The sequence below is a fragment of the Periophthalmus magnuspinnatus genome, chromosome 1 (genome assembly GCF_009829125.3).
Source record: "Periophthalmus magnuspinnatus isolate fPerMag1 chromosome 1, fPerMag1.2.pri, whole genome shotgun sequence".
In the NCBI taxonomy this organism is placed as follows: domain Eukaryota; kingdom Metazoa; phylum Chordata; class Actinopteri; order Gobiiformes; family Gobiidae; genus Periophthalmus; species Periophthalmus magnuspinnatus.
In genome coordinates this window covers 1,510,951-1,529,587 of record NC_047126.1, presented here as the reverse complement: position 1 = coordinate 1,529,587, position 18,637 = coordinate 1,510,951, and the positions used below count along the sequence as shown (strand labels likewise).

At 39.9% G+C, this 18,637-nt stretch overlaps 1 protein-coding gene across 1 annotated transcript in view; it reads left to right on the top strand.

Annotated features, from left to right (window-relative positions):
- Positions 1 to 428: 428 nt before the first annotated feature.
- Positions 429 to 18,637, top strand: part of LOC117374301 (phosphoinositide 3-kinase regulatory subunit 6-like) — a 45,113-nt gene continuing 26,904 nt past the window's right edge. Inside the window, exons 1-3 of the mRNA XM_033970387.2 lie at positions 429 to 474; positions 16,048 to 16,110; positions 16,601 to 16,705. Of these exons, the coding sequence (XP_033826278.1) occupies positions 16,062 to 16,110; positions 16,601 to 16,705 (154 nt within the window). The 5' untranslated portion in view covers positions 429 to 474; positions 16,048 to 16,061. The remainder of the gene's footprint in view (positions 475 to 16,047; positions 16,111 to 16,600; positions 16,706 to 18,637) is intronic.

The following is an 18,637-nucleotide window of genomic DNA, read 5'->3' as shown; positions in this document are numbered from 1 at the left end:
TATTTTTAAATATATTTTCTTGAGCCAGTTTTTATTTATTTATTTATTTATTATTATTATTTTTTTACTCTTTATATAAAGTTATACAAGGCCTACATTACCACTTTTTAAAATTCATCTTCATGATATGAGACGATGGTAAAAGCATCATATTATATTATATTTGTTATATATTTATTTTTTTATATATTTTATCAAGCGATTTTTTTTTAAAAAAATTTTTATTGATTTAAATATAAGTTACACGAGGCCTACATTAAACACGGTTAGTTATTATTATTATTATTATTATTATTATTATTATTGTTTTCTTGTTTGTGTATATTAATAATCCTACTTCCTAAATGAACTGTGACGTTTCACGCTCCTCGCACGTGATTGGTCGCTGTGCAGGGGGCGTGGTCTCGTGACGCAGCAGGTCAGATGTGGCACGCGCCTGTCACACCACGCGGGACAGAGCTGCGCGCGCTGCGGGTGAGTCCAATGAACTTTGGAAAGATTAAAAACAACAGAGATGATGATGAGGATGAGGAGGATGAGGATGTTTATGATGTTTATGATGTTTATGATGTTTATGATGTTTATGATGTTTATGATGTTTATGATGTTTATGATGTTTCGGGCTTAAATCTGCGCTTGACGCGGTTTGTGTGTGTGTTTTTGTTGTGTTTTTGTTGTGTTTTGTTCGTGTGTCACAGTTTGTGCACAAAGAGGTTTATGTAGTGACGTCATCTTATTAGGAAAAATACAAAAAAACAAACCAAAACCAAACCATCTGAGAGGAGCAGATCACAGAGGATTATGTGTCAGACAAAAGTAAAGTGTTAAAGTGCTGTACTTTTCAGGTATCTGTACTTTTACTTAAGTACATTTACAGTGTGTACTTTTTACTTTTACTTGAGTACATGTCAGAGCAGTATCTGTACTTTCTACTGCACTACATTTATGAACAGGACTGAAAAGTAAAAGTACTTTTCATCTGATTTGAGGGAGTATTTTTAGTCTGTGGAAACATCCGGAGTAAAGTTTAAGAGTTTAAGCAAAACAAAAATAAAAACACAAAATTCAAAAGAAATAAGAACAAAATAAGAAAATGTCAATTTTTTAATGAATATCATCAGATTTACACTTGAACAAATGAACAACACTCAGAATCTGTGAAATACTTTGACTTTTTACTCTTTAAGTACATTTTTAAACAGGTACTTTAATACTTTTAATTAAGTAGAATTTTTCATGTGATACTTTTACTCGAGTATCTTTTAACCTCTGTATCTGTACTTTTACTTAAGTAACAATACTGAGTACTTCTTCCTTTAAAGTGTGTGATTGTTGAGTTGAGACACGTCTGTGGTTGACACTTTTGTTCAGGTGTGACACTGATGTTCATCTGTTTTATTTTCTGTGATAATGTGATAATGTGATAATGTGATAATGTGATAATGTGATAATGTGATAATGTGAATCCTGTTTGCGTCTGAGCAGATGTTTCTTGTTCCTTCTGTGGTTTTTGCTCTGAATCTTTTCACGGCGTCGTTTATTCATTTTTTCCGTGTCTTCATCTCGACAAAGAGACGGTTTTGTGTTTAAATATAGAACAAAACAAAAAAACAACATAACTGCACATAAAACTTTAAACAGACTCTCTCTCCTCCTCTCTCTCTCCTCCTCTCTCTCTCCTCCTCTCTCTCGTCTCCTCTCTCGTCTCCTCTCTCTCGTCTCCTCTCTCTCGTCTCCTCTCTCTCGTCTCCTCTCTCTCGTCTCCTCTCTCTCGTCTCCTCTCTCTCGTCTCCTCTCTCTCGTCTCCTCTCTCTCGTCTCCTCTCTCTCGTCTCCTCCTCTCTCTCCTCCTCTCTCTCCTCTCCTCTCTCGTCTCCTCTCTCTCGTCTCCTCTCCTCTCTCTCCTCTCTCCTCCTCTCTCTCGTCTCCTCTCTCTCGTCTCCTCTCTCGTCTCCTCTCTCTCGTCTCCTCTCTCTCCTCTCCTCTCTCGTCTCCTCTCTCTCGTCTCCTCTCCTCTCTCTTTAAGTTAGTTACTTTATTGTCCCCGAGGGGAAATTTGTCTTCACAGTCAAAAACACAGAGAAAAACGCCATCCATCCATCCATCCATCCATCCATCCATCCATCCATCCATCCATCCATATATACAAACAATGCCACACAAACACATCACATATATTGGACAAACACAAAGGCAGGTAATTGACATTGTAAAAGTGCATAATGATAATTAGAGTTCCGTAGTCTATAAATTGTTCAAGTTAATAATGGCTGTGGGTATGAGACTATTTTTGAAGCGTGCTTTGTTACATCTGAGAGTCCTGTATCATCGTCCTGAAGGCAGTAGAGTAAAGTACCGGTGCAGTAGAGTAAAGTACCGGTGCAGTGGGTGAGTGTGGTCCTGTGTTATTGTCTGTGCTGTACGAGTGATGGCTTTAGAGTTTAACTGTGACAGACTGGGAGTAGGGAGACCAATGATTTTTGATGCTAGGTGGGTTATTTTTGTAAATGAATTACGGTTTTTAACTGTGAGCATGGTAAGAAAACATGGTGAGCAGTACAGTCTCTCCTCTCCTCTCTCCTCCTCTCTCTCGTCTCCTCTCTCTCTCCTCCTCTCTCTCGTCTCCTCTCTCTCGTCTCCTCTCTCTCGTCTCCTCTCTCTCGTCTCCTCTCTCCTCTCTCGTCTCCTCCTCTCTCCTCCTCTCTCTCGTCTCCTCCTCTCTCTTGCAGGTGAATATTTTGCATGTAGCAGCTGTGTTAGCGTAGCAGCTGTGTTAGCGTAGCATAGCAGCTGTGTTAGCGTAGCGTAGTCAAGCAGGGACAGTAGCTTTGCTGGTCAATCATTTGTGAACTGTTCCATTTTGGTGGTGTGATTCCACCTCCCACTGATGAACACTGGTGTTGTGTCCTTGGGCAAGACACTTCACCCCCCTCACCCCAGTGTGTGTGTGTGGGGGGGGGGGGGGGGGGGGTGAATGTGTGAGTGTTTTTTGAGTGACTTGAATGTGGAAAATCTGAGCTTTTAGTTGAATATTTGTAAAGATTTCAGTCAAGCTTTGAATTCAGTTTGTGTGATTTTTTTTTTTTCTTGATTTGTTTTACAGATTTCACGGTTGTTTAGTAAAAGTCTGTGTGTGTGTTTTTTAAGACGCCACATTGTCTTTTAGTAACACCACAGATTACACCGTTTGACCCAAAGATTCAGAGATAATCAAGTGTTTGTGATTCAGTCTGTAACACATCTGCACGTCCTTTAAACGGCCCAAATCACACTGTTTAAAGGCCCAAATCACACTGTTTAAAGGGCCCAAATCACACTGTTTAAAGGGCCCAAATCACACTGTTTAAAGGCCCAAATCACACTGTTTAAAGGCCCAAATCACACTGTTTAAAGGCCCAAATCACACTGTTTAAAGGGCCCATATCACACTGTTTAAAGGCCCAAATCACACTGTTTAAAGGGGCCAAATCACACTGTTTAAAGGCCCAAATCACACTGTTTAAAGGGGCCAAATCACACTGTTTAAAGGCCCAAATCACACTGTTTAAAGGCCCAAATCACACTGTTTAAAGGGGCCAAATCACACTGTTTAAAGGCCCAAATCACACTGTTTAAAGGCCCAAATCACACTGTTTAAAGGCCCAAATCACACTGTTTAAAGGGCCCATATCACACTGTTTAAAGGCCCAAATCACACTGTTTAAAGGCCCAAATCACACTGTTTAAAGGCCCAAATCACACTGTTTAAAGGGGCCAAATCACACTGTTTAAAGGCCCAAATCACACTGTTTAAACGGCCCATATTACTGTACACCTGTGGGCCAGCTCTAATCCACATTTGATACGATCTCACGGGCCAAATATAATTACACCGTGGGCCAGATTTGGTCCCCGGGCCTGAGTTTGACAAATGTGACTTAAATTAAAACATGAACTTTTTGGTGTTTTAGCAAAAAATCTCTGTGTTGAACCTGAACCCGTCAAAGTGTCACACACAGATGTGAATTTTCAAGACAAAAACCCAAATTTGAATTTCAGTCCCACAACCAACAATTTGACTCATTTGTCACTTTGTAGACGCACACACACACACACACACACCCCCCCACACACCTACACACACACACACACACCCCCACACACACCTACACACACACACACACACACCCACACACACCTACACACACACACAGCTCAGGATAGACCTTTGTATCTACCACTTCCTATTTGTCTTCCTCTGACTGATGGATTTAGCAGCTCCAGGGGTCCATGTCCATTTTGTCCATTTTGTCCATTTTGTCCATTTTGTCCATTTTGTCCATTTTGTCCAGTCCTGACCCTCTGCTCCTTTACACTCCATATAAATGGACAGAGCTAACCTGCTAGCCACCGCGTTCCAAACAGGAAGTGATGATGGGCGCACTTCCTGTTCCATCGGCTCCAATTCACTTTCTGTGTAAAGTCTGTGTCCTTTCTCTTGTGTTAACTCTCTCTACATGATCCTGGGTTCATTTTTTTAAAGTTATTTTGATGTTTAGTTGTTTTGGGTTTTTTTGTTTGTTTTTTTGTGATTTTGAGTTTATTTATTTATTATTATTATTATTATTATTATTTTATTTATTTATTTATGGATTTATTTATTTATGGATTTAGTTTGAGTTATTCTGAGTTAATTTTTAAATTTTCTGAGTTATTTTGAGTTTTTGTTGTTTGTTTTTTTGTTATTTTAAGTTTGTTTTTTATTTATTTTTTCAGTTTTTATTTTTTTTCAGTTTATTTATTTATTTTAAACTGTCCTCTCTCTGTCTCTGCTGCTTCAGACTCATTTTGGTCTTAAACGTTCGTTTTAACCCTCGACATGATCCTGGGGTTTTTATGGATTGTGTCGTCGGTTGCTATGACGCTCGTGGTCAGAACTCCAGATTAGCCGCTATAGCTGCTAGCCTCGGCGCGCTTCACTTCGCCGCGGTGACGTCGCTCGCTCAGTCGACGCTCTAAACGTCGATATGCACGCTCTCAATGGGCCACAACAAACGGGCCGGCCCAGGGCACTTCCTCAGATTGTCCCGGACGTTCATTCAGGAAAAACCCCGTGATGGAGCCGCGCCGTTGCCATGACGCTGTCCCTTTGTCTCCGCTGCAGCTTCAGTGTTTGATGCACATGTGTGAAACGTCAAATGGAAAAAGTAACACGGAACTGAAACACGCGACACGGGCCGGACGGAGAGAAAACGATTACAGTTTATGTGTGAAATATGGGCCTTTAAACAGTGTAATATGGGCCTTTAAACAGTGTAATATGGGCCTTTAAACAGTGTAATATGGGCCCTTTAAACAGTGTAATATGGGCCTTTAAACAGTGTAATATGGGCCCTTTAAACAGTGTAATATGGGCCTTTAAACAGTGTAATATGGGCCTTTAAACAGTGTAATATGGGCCCTTTAAACAGTGTAATATGGGCCTTTAAACAGTGTAATATGGGCCCTTTAAACAGTGTAATATGGGCCCTTTAAACAGTGTAATATGGGCCCTTTAAACAGTGTAATATGGGCCCTTTAAACAGTGTAATATGGGCCCTTTAAACAGTGTAATATGGGCCTTTAAACAGTGTAATATGGGCCCTTTAAACAGTGTAATATGGGCCCTTTAAACAGTGTAATATGGGCCCTTTAAACAGTGTAATATGGGCCTTTAAACAGTGTAATATGGGCCCTTTAAACAGTGTAATATGGGCCTTTAAACAGTGTAATATGGGCCCTTTAAACAGTGTAATATGGGCCCTTTAAACAGTGTAATATGGGCCTTTAAACAGTGTAATCTGGGCCCTTTAAACAGTGTAATATGGGCCTTTAAACAGTGTAATATGGGCCCTTTAAACAGTGTAATATGGGCCTTTAAACAGTGTAATATGGGCCCTTTAAACAGTGTAATCTGGGCCCTTTAAACAGTGTAATATGGGCCCTTTAAACAGTGTAATATGGGCCTTTAAACAGTGTAATATGGGCCCTTTAAACAGTGTAATATGGGCCTTTAAACAGTGTAATATGGGCCCTTTAAACAGTGTAATATGGGCCCTTTAAACAGTGTAATATGGGCCCTTTAAACAGTGTAATATGGGCCTTTAAACAGTGTAATATGGGCCCTTTAAACAGTGTAATATGGGCCCTTTAAACAGTGTAATATGGGCCCTTTAAACAGTGTAATATGGGCCCTTTAAACAGTGTAATATGGGCCCTTTAAACAGTGTAATATGGGCCCTTTAAACAGTGTAATATGGGCCTTTAAACAGTGTAATATGGGCCCTTTAAACAGTGTAATATGGGCCTTTAAACAGTGTAATATGGGCCCTTTAAACAGTGTAATATGGGCCTTTAAACAGTGTAATATGGGCCCTTTAAACAGTGTAATATGGGCCTTTAAACAGTGTAATATGGGCCTTTAAACAGTGTAATATGGGCCTTTAAACAGTGTAATATGGGCCCTTTAAACAGTGTAATATGGGCCTTTAAACAGTGTAATATGGGCCTTTAAACAGTGTAATATGGGCCCTTTAAACAGTGTAATATGGGCCTTTAAACAGTGTAATATGGGCCCTTTAAACAGTGTAATATGGGCCCTTTAAACAGTGTAATATGGGCCCTTTAAACAGTGTAATATGGGCCCTTTAAACAGTGTAATATGGGCCTTTAAACAGTGTAATATGGGCCTTTAAACAGTGTAATATGGGCCTTTAAACAGTGTAATATGGGCCTTTAAACAGTGTAATATGGGCCTTTAAACAGTGTAATATGGGCCTTTAAACAGTGTAATATGGGCCCTTTAAACAGTGTAATATGGGCCTTTAAACAGTGTAATATGGGCCTTTAAACAGTGTAATATGGGCCCTTTAAACAGTGTAATATGGGCCTTTAAACAGTGTAATATGGGCCTTTAAACAGTGTAATATGGGCCTTTAAACAGTGTAATATGGGCCCTTTAAACAGTGTAATATGGGCCCTTTAAACAGTGTAATATGGGCCTTTAAACAGTGTAATATGGGCCCTTTAAACAGTGTAATATGGGCCTTTAAACAGTGTAATATGGGCCCTTTAAACAGTGTAATATGGGCCCTTTAAACAGTGTAATATGGGCCTTTAAACAGTGTAATATGGGCCTTTAAACAGTGTAATATGGGCCCTTTAAACAGTGTAATATGGGCCCTTTAAACAGTGTAATATGGGCCTTTAAACAGTGTAATATGGGCCCTTTAAACAGTGTAATATGGGCCCTTTAAACAGTGTAATATGGGCCTTTAAACAGTGTAATATGGGCCCTTTAAACAGTGTAATATGGGCCCTTTAAACAGTGTAATATGGGCCTTTAAACAGTGTAATATGGGCCCTTTAAACAGTGTAATATGGGCCCTTTAAACAGTGTAATATGGGCCTTTAAACAGTGTAATATGGGCCTTTAAACAGTGTAATATGGGCCTTTAAACAGTGTAATATGGGCCTTTAAACAGTGTAATATGGGCCCTTTAAACAGTGTAATATGGGCCCTTTAAACAGTGTAATATGGGCCTTTAAACAGTGTAATATGGGCCTTTAAACAGTGTAATATGGGCCCTTTAAACAGTGTAATATGGGCCCTTTAAACAGTGTAATATGGGCCTTTAAACAGTGTAATATGGGCCTTTAAACAGTGTAATATGGGCCCTTTAAACAGTGTAATATGGGCCTTTAAACAGTGTAATATGGGCCCTTTAAACAGTGTAATATGGGCCCTTTAAACAGTGTAATATGGGCCCTTTAAACAGTGTAATATGGGCCTTTAAACAATGGCGTCCTCAGTGTTTTTTGCAGATCTATTGATTTTCGTGCTGTTGACTCAGATAAACTTCTCTGTGACGTTTGTGATGAGGCGATAAAACGATGGGGGGATTTCCACACAGACGGCGTTCCCGCTGACCCCTCCTCTCACGCCGCACTTCCACACTTGTGTCGGCTCTTCCTGTTTTCTCAGATTTGTGATGTGCGGGGCCTTTATATGGACACATTGTTCCGTGCAGTAGCTGACCACAGGGTTCTGCTGACCACACACAGACTCAGAGCGAGGGTCGTGACCCGAGGAGCGATCTGTGCACACGTCACACTGCGGCCAACGGCGTGAGGTTCTACTGTATCTCTGCTGTTCCTGCGCTTTTCTGGACTGGTCTGATGTTTTTTTCTGGGATCTGCTGTAGGATCTTGGCTCGTTCTCCACGACCTTTGGAGGAGTTTCCCACGTTGACCTTTTGACCTCGGGGTCTCCAGTCCGTCCTCTGGTCAGATGTTTCTGCAGTTATGAGCTGGAGCCTCTTTGTCGACACCGGGGTCACGTCTCTCTGTCCTCCCTCCACACTGAGTACTTCACACTGAGTACTACACACTGAGTACTTCACACAGAGTACTTCACACAGAGTACTTCACACAGAGTACTTCACACAGAGTACTTCACACTGAGTACTTCACACTGAGTACTTCACACTGAGTACTTCACCCTGAGTACTTCACACTGAGTACTTCACACTGAGTACTTCATCCATTGTAGTACTCAGTTTTGTTAAGTAAAAGTACAGATACTGAGGTAAACAGTTACACAAAGTATCCATCTTAAAGTCTACATAAGTAAAAGTATTAAAGTACCTGTTGAAAAATGTACTTAAAGAGTAAAAAGTTGGAGATAAAGGTTAAAAATGAGACATATTTTCGTCACAGAAACAACATGAATCAGTTTATACATTTTTGTTATGGATTTTGTGTTTTTATTTTTGTTTTGCTCAAAGTCGAAGCTTGAACTCTTAAACTTTAGTCAAGATGTTTTCACACACACGGTAAAAATAACCTCTTAAATCAGATGAAAAGTACTTTTACTCTTCAGTCCTGTTCAGATAGTAAAGTACAGATACTGCTCTCACATGTACTGAAGAGTAAAATCCTACTTAAACACAAAACTTTAATGCTTTCACCTCGTGTCTTTCCTCCACTGTCTGAACACTTTGATTCTATTTGAAGTTTTGTTGTTTCTGTGGCGTCTGTAGAGATTTTTATTTGTCAAAAGTTCGTTATAAATAAAACTTAGACTCAGCCCTTTCCTTTTGAGCGAGTTATGGTAAAACACGTTTAGACACAAAGGAAACAGAGTCAGGAGTAGATTTATCAGACTCATCAAACTGCAGCTCTGGTTTGAAGGTTTAGTTTTGCAGGTTTAGTTTTGAAGGTTTAGTTTTGAAGGTTTAGTTTTGCAGGTTTAGTTTTGAAGGTTTAGTTTTGAAGGTTTAGTTTTGCAGGTTTTGTTTTGCAGGTTTAGTTTTGAAGGTTTTGTTTTGCAGGTTTAGTTTTGAAGGTTTGATTTTGCAGGTTTGATTTTGCAGGTTTAGTTTTGAAGGTTTAGTTTTGAAGGTTTGATTTTGCAGGTTTAGTTTTGAATGTTTAGTTTTGCAGGTTTAGTTTTGAAGGTTTGATTTTGCAAGTTTAGTTTTGAAGGTTTAGTTTTGAAGGTTTAGTTTTGCAGGTTTAGTTTTGCAGGTTTGATTTTGCAGGTTTAGTTTTGCAGGTTTAGTTTTGAAGGTTTAGTTTTGCAGGTTTGATTTTGCAGGTTTAGTTTTGAAGGTTTGATTTTGCAGGTTTAGTTTTGAAGGTTTAGTTTTGCAGGTTTAGTTTTGAAGGTTTAGTTTTGCAGGTTTGATTTTGCAGGTTTGATTTTGCAAGTTTAGTTTTGAAGGTTTAGTTTTGAAGGTTTAGTTTTGCAGGTTTAGTTTTGCAGGTTTAGTTTTGCAGGTTTAGTTTTGCAGGTTTAGTTTTGCAGGTTTGATTTTGCAGGTTTAGTTTTGAAGGTTTAGTTTTGAAGGTTTAGTTTTGAAGGTTTTGTTTTGCAGGTTTAGTTTTGAAGGTTTGATTTTGCAGGTTTAGTTTTGAAGGTTTAGTTTTGAAGGTTTGATTTTGCAGGTTTAGTTTTGAATGTTTAGTTTTGCAGGTTTAGTTTTGCAGGTTTAGTTTTGAAGGTTTAGTTTTGAAGGTTTAGTTTTGAAGGTTTAGTTTTGCAGGTTTGATTTTGCAGGTTTGATTTTGCAAGTTTAGTTTTGAAGGTTTAGTTTTGCAGGTTTAGTTTTGCAGGTTTAGTTTTGAAGGTTTAGTTTTGCAGATTTAGTTTTGAAGGTTTAGTTTTGCAGGTTTAGTTTTGCAGGTTTAGTTTTGCAGGTTTAGTTTTGAAGGTTTAGTTTTGCAGGTTTAGTTTTGCAGGTTTAGTTTTGAAGGTTTAGTTTTGAAGGTTTGATTTTGCAGGTTTAGTTTTGAAGGTTTAGTTTTGCAGGTTTAGTTTTGAAGGTTTAGTTTTGCAGGTTTGATTTTGAAGGTTTAGTTTTGCAGGTTTAGTTTTGCAGGTTTAGTTTTGCAGGTTTAGTTTTGAAGGTTTAGTTTTGCAGGTTTAGTTTTGCAGGTTTAGTTTTGCAGGTTTGATTTTGCAGGTTTAGTTTTGAAGGTTTAGTTTTGCAGGTTTAGTTTTGCAGGTTTGATTTTGCAGGTTTAGTTTTGAAGGTTTGATTTTGCAGGTTTAGTTTTGAAGGTTTAGTTTTGCAGGTTTAGTTTTGAAGGTTTAGTTTTGCAGGTTTGATTTTGCAGGTTTGATTTTGCAAGTTTAGTTTTGAAGGTTTAGTTTTGCAGGTTTAGTTTTGAAGGTTTAGTTTTGAAGGTTTAGTTTTGCAGGTTTGATTTTGCAGGTTTGGTTTTGCAGGTTTGATTTTGCAGATTTAGTTTTGCAGGTTTGATTTGGCAGGTTTAGTTTTTGCAGGTTTAGTTTTGCAGGTTTGATTTGGCAGGTTTAGTTTTTGCAGGTTTGGTTTTGCAGGTTTGATTTTGCAGGTTTAGTTTTGCAGGTTTGATTTTGAAGGTTTAGTTTTGCAAGTTTGATTTTGCAGATTTAGTTTTGCAGGTTTGATTTTGCAGGTTTAGTTTTGCAGGTTTGGTTTTGCAGGTTTAGTTTTGCAGGTTTAGTTTTGCAGGTTTGATTTTGCAGGTTTAGTTTTGCAGGTTTGGTTTTGCAGGTTTGATTTTTCAGATTTAGTTTTGCAGGTTTTGTTTTGCAGGTTTGATTTTGCAGATTTAGTTTTGCAGGTTTGATTTGGCAGGTTTAGTTTTTGCAGGTTTAGTTTTGCAGTTTGATTTTGCAGGTTTAGTTTTGAAGGTTTACTTTTGCAGGTATGATTTTGCAGGTTTAATTTTGCAGGTTTGATTTTACAGGTTTGATTTTGCAGGTTTGATTTTGCAGGTTTAGTTTTGAAGATTTAGTTTTGCAGGTTTGGTTTTGCAGGTTTGATTTTGCAGGTTTGGTTTTGCAGGTTTGATTTTGCAGATTTAGTTTTGCAGGTTTTGTTTTGCAGGTTTGATTTTGCAGATTTAGTTTTGCAGGTTTGATTTGGCAGGTTTAGTTTTTGCAGGTTTAGTTTTGCAGGTTTGATTTTGCAGGTTTAGTTTTGCAGGTTTGATTTTTCAGGTTTGATTTTGCAGGTTTAGTTTTTGCAGGTTTGATTTTGCAGGTTTAGTTTTTGCAGGTTTGATTTTGCAGGTTTGGCTTCGCTCTGGTGTTTGCAGTTGGTTAATGATCAGTTGCCATTAATGAACCAGGAACAGACTTGATATTTTTACGGTTAACCTCGGATTGGAATGTGTTTGCGTCGTCTGTAAATTATTTGAGAAGAAGAAACGACGCGCCGGACGAGCAGCTTTGAGTCACGTCGGTTCATAATTAGCACATTCTTACACATTCTCTGTATAATCGTAAGACAAAGGCGTTTACGTGACCAGAAAGTACCACGGTGTTCTCATTTCGTAGAGCGTTTACCCTCAGACCCAAAGCAAACAAAGGAAACAAAGTGAACAAACGAGCGAGCCGGGGCGCTAATAGCTGTGAAATCGCCCTGCGTTTTTTGTTTTTCGCGGCGCGTTTTCGAGCGTCAGAGCGGAGCGAATCCGGCGTTGAGATGAACTTTTTAGGCGTTTGAGGTGCTAGGCTGCAGCGACAAAGTGACGGCTAGCTTAAACGCTAGTCACGGACCAGAACGGAAGAATCGTCTTGTAGGAGCGAAGACGTTTAGCTGCTCGTCCAAGCCGCGGCTTGGACGAGCAGCTAAACGTCTTCGCTCCTACAACTTTTTGCGTAGTTGCAGATTTTACTTTTGTCTTTTACGTCTGATCCAAACGTTGACGGTTCGAATCCCGGTCTCGACGTAAACATCGCTGGTCGAGCGGTCAAATCCACTGACCCACAGATGACGTGTCGTGATCCGCTCTGATGATGTCACAGTCTAATATAACGTGGACACGCCCTCTCGTTCAGCGTTTATTTCGTTTATTTCGACGTTCTAGAGACAATAGAGCAATACAGCTGTGATAGAAGAATTTGGTAAAGTATACAAAAAAAATACAGTATCGATATATCGGCAAGAGCGCGTGTGTCAAACTCAAGGCCCGGGGGCGAAATGCGGCCCGCCGTGTCACTTTATGTGGCCCGCGACGAGGTGAATTTAAACGTGTGACTCTCGTAAAATGTCAGTTTTTCAGGAGTTACGTATTTACACAGACATATTTTTTATATCTTTGCACATTTGAGACGAAACATTTTGATATTTGTGCGCTCGTGTCGGTGTATTTCTCGCCACTCCCCACGCCGGCTCGTCTCACCTCCTTCAAACTGTGGGCTTTTCCGATGCTAAATTTTACTATGAGGAAAAAGCGTTTAACCCGTCAAACGTCTAAAATTAGCGCCGCGTCTGCCCACTCATTCAGCTGAGGAGGAAATGGCGCTCTCTGACTGTCAGGTTTTTGTTTTTTTGTAGTTCTGGTTGTGTTTTGGTTCCATGTCGTCGTAAGTTCACACAGACACAGACGCAGCTGAATCGACAACCGGAAACCTGTGGTCGAGAGCTCGAGCTGTGTGTGTGGAGCTGTGTGTGTGGAGCTGTGTGTGTGGAGCTGTGTGTGTGGAGCTGTGTGTGTGGAGCTGTGTGTGTGGAGCTGTGTGTGTGGAGCTGTGTGTGTGGAGCTGTGTGTGTGGAGCTGTGTGTGCGATTTACTTTTGTGCTGCTGATTTGTGCGGAGATCGAGGCCAAACCCGCTGTGTTATAATCTTTGTGAGAATGCAGCTCAAAAAACAAACGACTTGTGCGTCTGGATCACATAGTTGTACTTTTGTAGTTTTTGTGCGTCTGGATCACATACTTGTACTTTTACTTCACTCTCAGGACGTGTGTTTGTACTTTTGGGCCACAGAGTTTTTGTCTTTCTAAAAAAAGCTTCGTGCGGTGAGTGAAGATGAAGATGACCCTGTGCTCCTCCTCTCCCTCTCTCCCCCTCTTTACTGTCTCTTTTATGCTCCTTTCTCTCCTCTCTCCTCCTCTTTTCTCTCTCTTCTTTCTCTCCTCCTCTCCTCTCTCCTCTTTTCTCTTTTATGCTCCTCTCTCTCCTCCTCTCTCCTCTCTCCTCCTCTCTCCTCCTCTCTCCTCCTCTCTTCGTGTGGTGAGTCTGACTCTGCTCTCGTTCGTGTCTGTTTGTCGTGACGTTGTATTTTGGACTTTTCTCTTTGTTACTTCCTGAGACCTCGTGTGTGTGTAAGTGTACGACAACGGTAAGTGTGCGGCTCATTGTGTGGCTCATTGTGTGGCTCATTGTGTGGCTCATTGTGTGGCTCTTTTGCTGCTGTGAGTCGAGAGGAGGTTAAAGTGTCAGAGTCTAAACCTGCAGAGCTGAAGCTGCACAAAAGTCACTTTGGCTTTTACCTTTGTCACGGAAGAATCGCATCTTTTGGTTTCACTAAAGTGTAGGCGAAACGTCGGGTTTAGAGTCAGTGTGTGTGTGTGTGTGTGTGTGTGTGTGTGCGCGTGGGTGTGTGTGTGTGTGTGTGTCTGTGTGTGTGTGTGTGTGTTTGACTGCGCTCGACTCTGGTCCAGCTCTGTCCTGTTTAATAGTGACAGGTTTGTTCTGACGCTCTTGTCGCTTTAATGGAGTTGTGTTTTGTTTCATTCACACACGTTTAAGTAACATCTCCAAAGCTCAAAACGCTCCGTTCCACCTTGTGATGTCATCAAGTGGTAGTTTTCAAGCAGTTTTTCACCTTTAGTTCAGTTGTAGATCGGCAACTCCAGGACTGAAATGATCCAGATGATTCTATAAATGAAGGTGTGTGGAGTTTAAAAACACAGTGGAGCACTTCCTGTTTCCTGTATCACCACATGATGACATCACGAGGTGGAACAGAGTGTTTCAGCTCCTTTAAATACATTGTTTTCATGCGTATAAGTGTATAAATATAAAAGTAGACTATGGAAAGCCGCCATATTCTCCTCTGTTAATGAGAAACACTGTGGCTCATGTTTTACTCTTTATTTATTCATTTATTTTTACCCATGATGCCATTTTTATCTGTAAATTGTCTTAAATAAGTGTGAAAACGCGTGTTGACGATGGGACTTTGGTAATAATCACTACATCAGCGCGTGGTTCAGTTTGTAGAAGATGGAAGTAGAAACACACGAGGTAAAATGTAGAATTTCTTTACAAAAATGTGGAGTTTTTTTGTTCTTTTTGTTTGTGAAACGATCAGACCTGAGCTGCAGACGTCTGTGTCGTATGTCGGCGGGTAAAGGTTAAATATCATCGTTTATCGTGATATTTCTGTGGCGATATATCGATCTGCAGAGTGTGTTGTGTGTGTGTGTGTGTGTGTGTGTGTGTGTCAGGTTCAGGTCATTGTGTGAAAACTGAAACGACTGAAACTGAAACGAGTGAAACAAACGAGTGAAACGAGTGAATGGATTTAAGCCTCTGAGTGTTTGGACTAATGCTGTGATTTTATTTATTTATTCCTCCCTCTCATTCCCTCTCTCCTCTCTCTGTCTCCTCCTCCTCCCTCGCTCACTCTCTCTACTACTCTTCTCTGTCTCTCCCCATCTCTCTCCCTCTCTCCTCCTCTTTTGATTAGTATTTATCATTTTAGTTTACTTCTCTATTTATTTAGTCTTATTTAGGCTGGCTAGTGTGTTTATGTTTTACTTATGTTTTATTTACTTGTTTAATTTTGACTTATTTTATTATTTATTGATTATTTTATTATTTATTGGTTATTTATTTTATTATTTATTGACTTATTTATTAGTTTTGACTTATTTTATTATTTTTAATCATTTTAGATTTGCCAGTGTTTCCTCTGAGGAGCCCTCTGCACCGGGAGCTGTGGTTGGCTGTGGCTGCTGGGCCCTGGCTCGTGGGCCCTGGAGGTTTGGTCTTGACCTCATCTCTTCTCTGGGCCCTGGGCTGGTGTCCTGTGGCTGTGGGTGACCCTGTTCCTGGTGCAGATGGTTCCTCTGGTGGTGCTTTCTCATCTGGTTCATCTTTATCCAGCCTGTTCCACTTAAACATATTTTAAATGAAACTGAGGTATTTTAACATGTGTTGAGGTGGGGGGTGGGAGTGTGTGTTGGGGTGGGGGGTGGGAGTGTGTGTTGGGGTGGGGGGTTGTTTGGTTATGATTATTGATGTGTTGGGGTTGGTTGTTGGGCTGTCGGGTGGCTGGGTGGGTTTGGTGGGTGGGACTGATTTTAATGCTTTGTAAAGCACTTTGTGTTACTTTTTTTTTGTATGAAAAGTGCTATATAAATAAAGTTTGATTTGATTTGATTTTCTGTCTCTCCTCCTCTCCTCTCTCTGTCTCCCCCCTTGCTCACTCTCTCTACTCCTCTTCTCAGTCTCTCCCTCCCTCCTCCTCTCCCTCTCTCTCTGTCTCTTTTCTGCTCCTCTCTCTGTGTCCTCCTGTCTCTCCTCCTCCTCCCTCACCTCCTCCTCTTTTGTCTCTTTTATTTTAAAATCAAATGTAATATATTTGTACATTTCATATTCTTTCATTTTCCTCCTCTCTGTCTCCTCCTCTCTCCCTCTCTCCTCCTCTCCTCTCTCCTCCTCTCTGTCTCTCTTTTATTAAATCAAATATAATATATTTGTACGTTTCATATTCTTTCGTTCTGTTCCTTCTCTTTCACAGATGAATCATGTGACATGAGCGACGCTGTTTCCTGGAGAAGCTCAGGCGACATGGAGCCGACAGGTGAGTTTATTTATTTATTAAACACACAACTGCACAGGTCCGTTTAAAACATTAAAAACATTAAAAACATTAAAACCAGGACAGACAGGAGTGAGTTTAAAGTTTTCTCTCCACATGATGAACGAGCTGTTGTCTGTGATAAAACTGAAAATATCAAATGTTGCAGAGATGTGGGTTTTTTAATCGTTTAGACCAAATCGACTCACGGCCGATTCGCTCGACCGATATTTAGATCATTTTACTCACATTATGTCATTTAATCTGAACATAAACTCGTCCAGGTCCAGGTTTAGCCCCGTCCCACGTTTAACTCCTCGTCTCTTCATATTTACGTCTTCATTTAAAGCTTCATGTGGGGTTTTTTCAGCAGATTGAACTAAACTAAATATGAGTCTGTGCTGGAGTTTACGCCGATGTCTCACACGATTAAAAGTCCAAACTCCGTCTCTTGGGTCGCGTCTGGATTTGTTCATGACTCGTTTGATTCCAGGCGTCTCCTCGCCCGCTGTCCCGGAGCCGGAGTTGTATCGGCGGATTCAGGCGATTCTCCCAAAAGAATCGGACGACTCCCAGACCCAGGACTGTTACAACAAAGGTAACTCTTTATTTGGTTTGATTTTGATTTTGTTTTGACTCGTCGTCGTAGCGTTTTCCCAGGACGAGGCTCAGGGGTCAGTCACGCTCTGGAGTAAAAGGTGACACATTCTGCACGCTCGTGTCCGGCGGCGTTCAGATGATGTCACACCCTCAGGACGGACTCTTTTGTTTTGTTTCTTTTCACATTGTGCAAAGATAAATTCACAAACGTCAAGCCTGATCGTTTTTTATCAGACGAGATCAAATAACTCAACTATTAACTGTGTAAAGACGTGGACTGGGTGAGTTTGACGTCACGGCGTTCAGCTCCAAACCAACCCCTAGGTCAGACGCCGCCAAACTGTGGCCCGGGAGCCAAATTTGGCTCTCGGACCAGTTTTTCTTGGCCCTCAAACGTCCAGGTAAATTGGCCCATATCACCTTAAACTGTACTTTTTACTGTACATTTCTGAAAATCTACTTTAACAAACCCGTTTCAGATATTTCACGTGTCCCTCTGAGGATGTGCGTGTGAATAAAGCTCTAGTGGTTCAGTCTAACGTGTAATAAAAACGCACATTTGAAGTATTCTCTGTATTGGCGACGAGTCCTGCTCTAGGTACTTTTTACTGTTACAATATTTATTTTTACTCCTTTAACAAAGATCTCGGGCCCATCTTTAATTCTTTTGACGTCATCATCTGCGTTCACGATGATGTTTACGTCTCTGCGCTCGTCTGGGAGGCCATTGATTAAAAAAAGCTGAACAACAGGGGCCCCAGAGTTGAGCCTTGTGGGACCCCTGTTGTGCAGAGGACACAGAAATGTTTATTCTTGGGTAACTTGAGTACAGACCTAGTTATAAAAAGTATTTTGAACAGGATCATAGAACGAAAAGCAACGACTGAATGAATTTTACCATAAACTGTGTGAATTAAGTGTGTGAGCTGTCGCTAACGCTAACGCTAACAGGAGCGACCTCGGGGAAAGAAGGACCTGATTTGTCTGTTATTAATGTTCATATCTTGATTTACAGACACAATAGTGAAATAAAAACCCCAGGATCATGTAGAGCAGGGGTCTCAAACTCGCGGCCCGGGGGCCAATTGCGGCCCACAAGAGGATATTTTGTGGCTCGCAGGACAATATGAAAGTGTAATGTTAGTGTGACTTTACCATGTGTCACTCGTGCTGTGTACTCCCGTCGCAAAAGATTCAACAAATAACGGTGTATATCCATAAAATTCACAAGAATTGGCATATTTCCTCATGTATGTTGAAAACAGCGATGACGTTTGACAAAATTTTAAATACCTGATCAGCCCAGCCTCACCCAGACTCTGCCTCCTGCGGCCCCCAGCTAATTTGAGTTTGAGACCCCTGATGTAGAGGGTTAATACGAACATTTAAGAACAAAATGACGAGTCTGAAGCAGCAGAGACAGAGAGAGGACAGTTTATTAATATATATATATATATATATATATATATATATATATATATATATATATATATATATATATATATATATATATATATATATATATATATATATATATATATAAATTGAAAAAAAAAAACACCAAATAACTTTTAAAAAATTAATAATAATAATAATTTAAAAAAACAAACTCAAAACAACAAAAATATAAACTCAAAATAGCAAAATATAAATAAATTAACCCAAGATAACAAGAAAATTTAAATAAATAAACTCAAAATAACAAAAAAAAACTTCAAACAAAAACTAAAAATAACTAAAAAAAAAAAAAATCTCAAAATAACTCAAATAACTTAAAAATTAACTCAGAATAACTCAAAAACAAATTAAAAAACAAAAATAAAAAAATAAAAAAATCTCAAAATAACTAAAAAAAAAATGACCCCAGGATCATGTAGAGGGTTAATCTGAACATTTAAGACCAAAATGAGTCTGAAGAGACAGAGAGAGG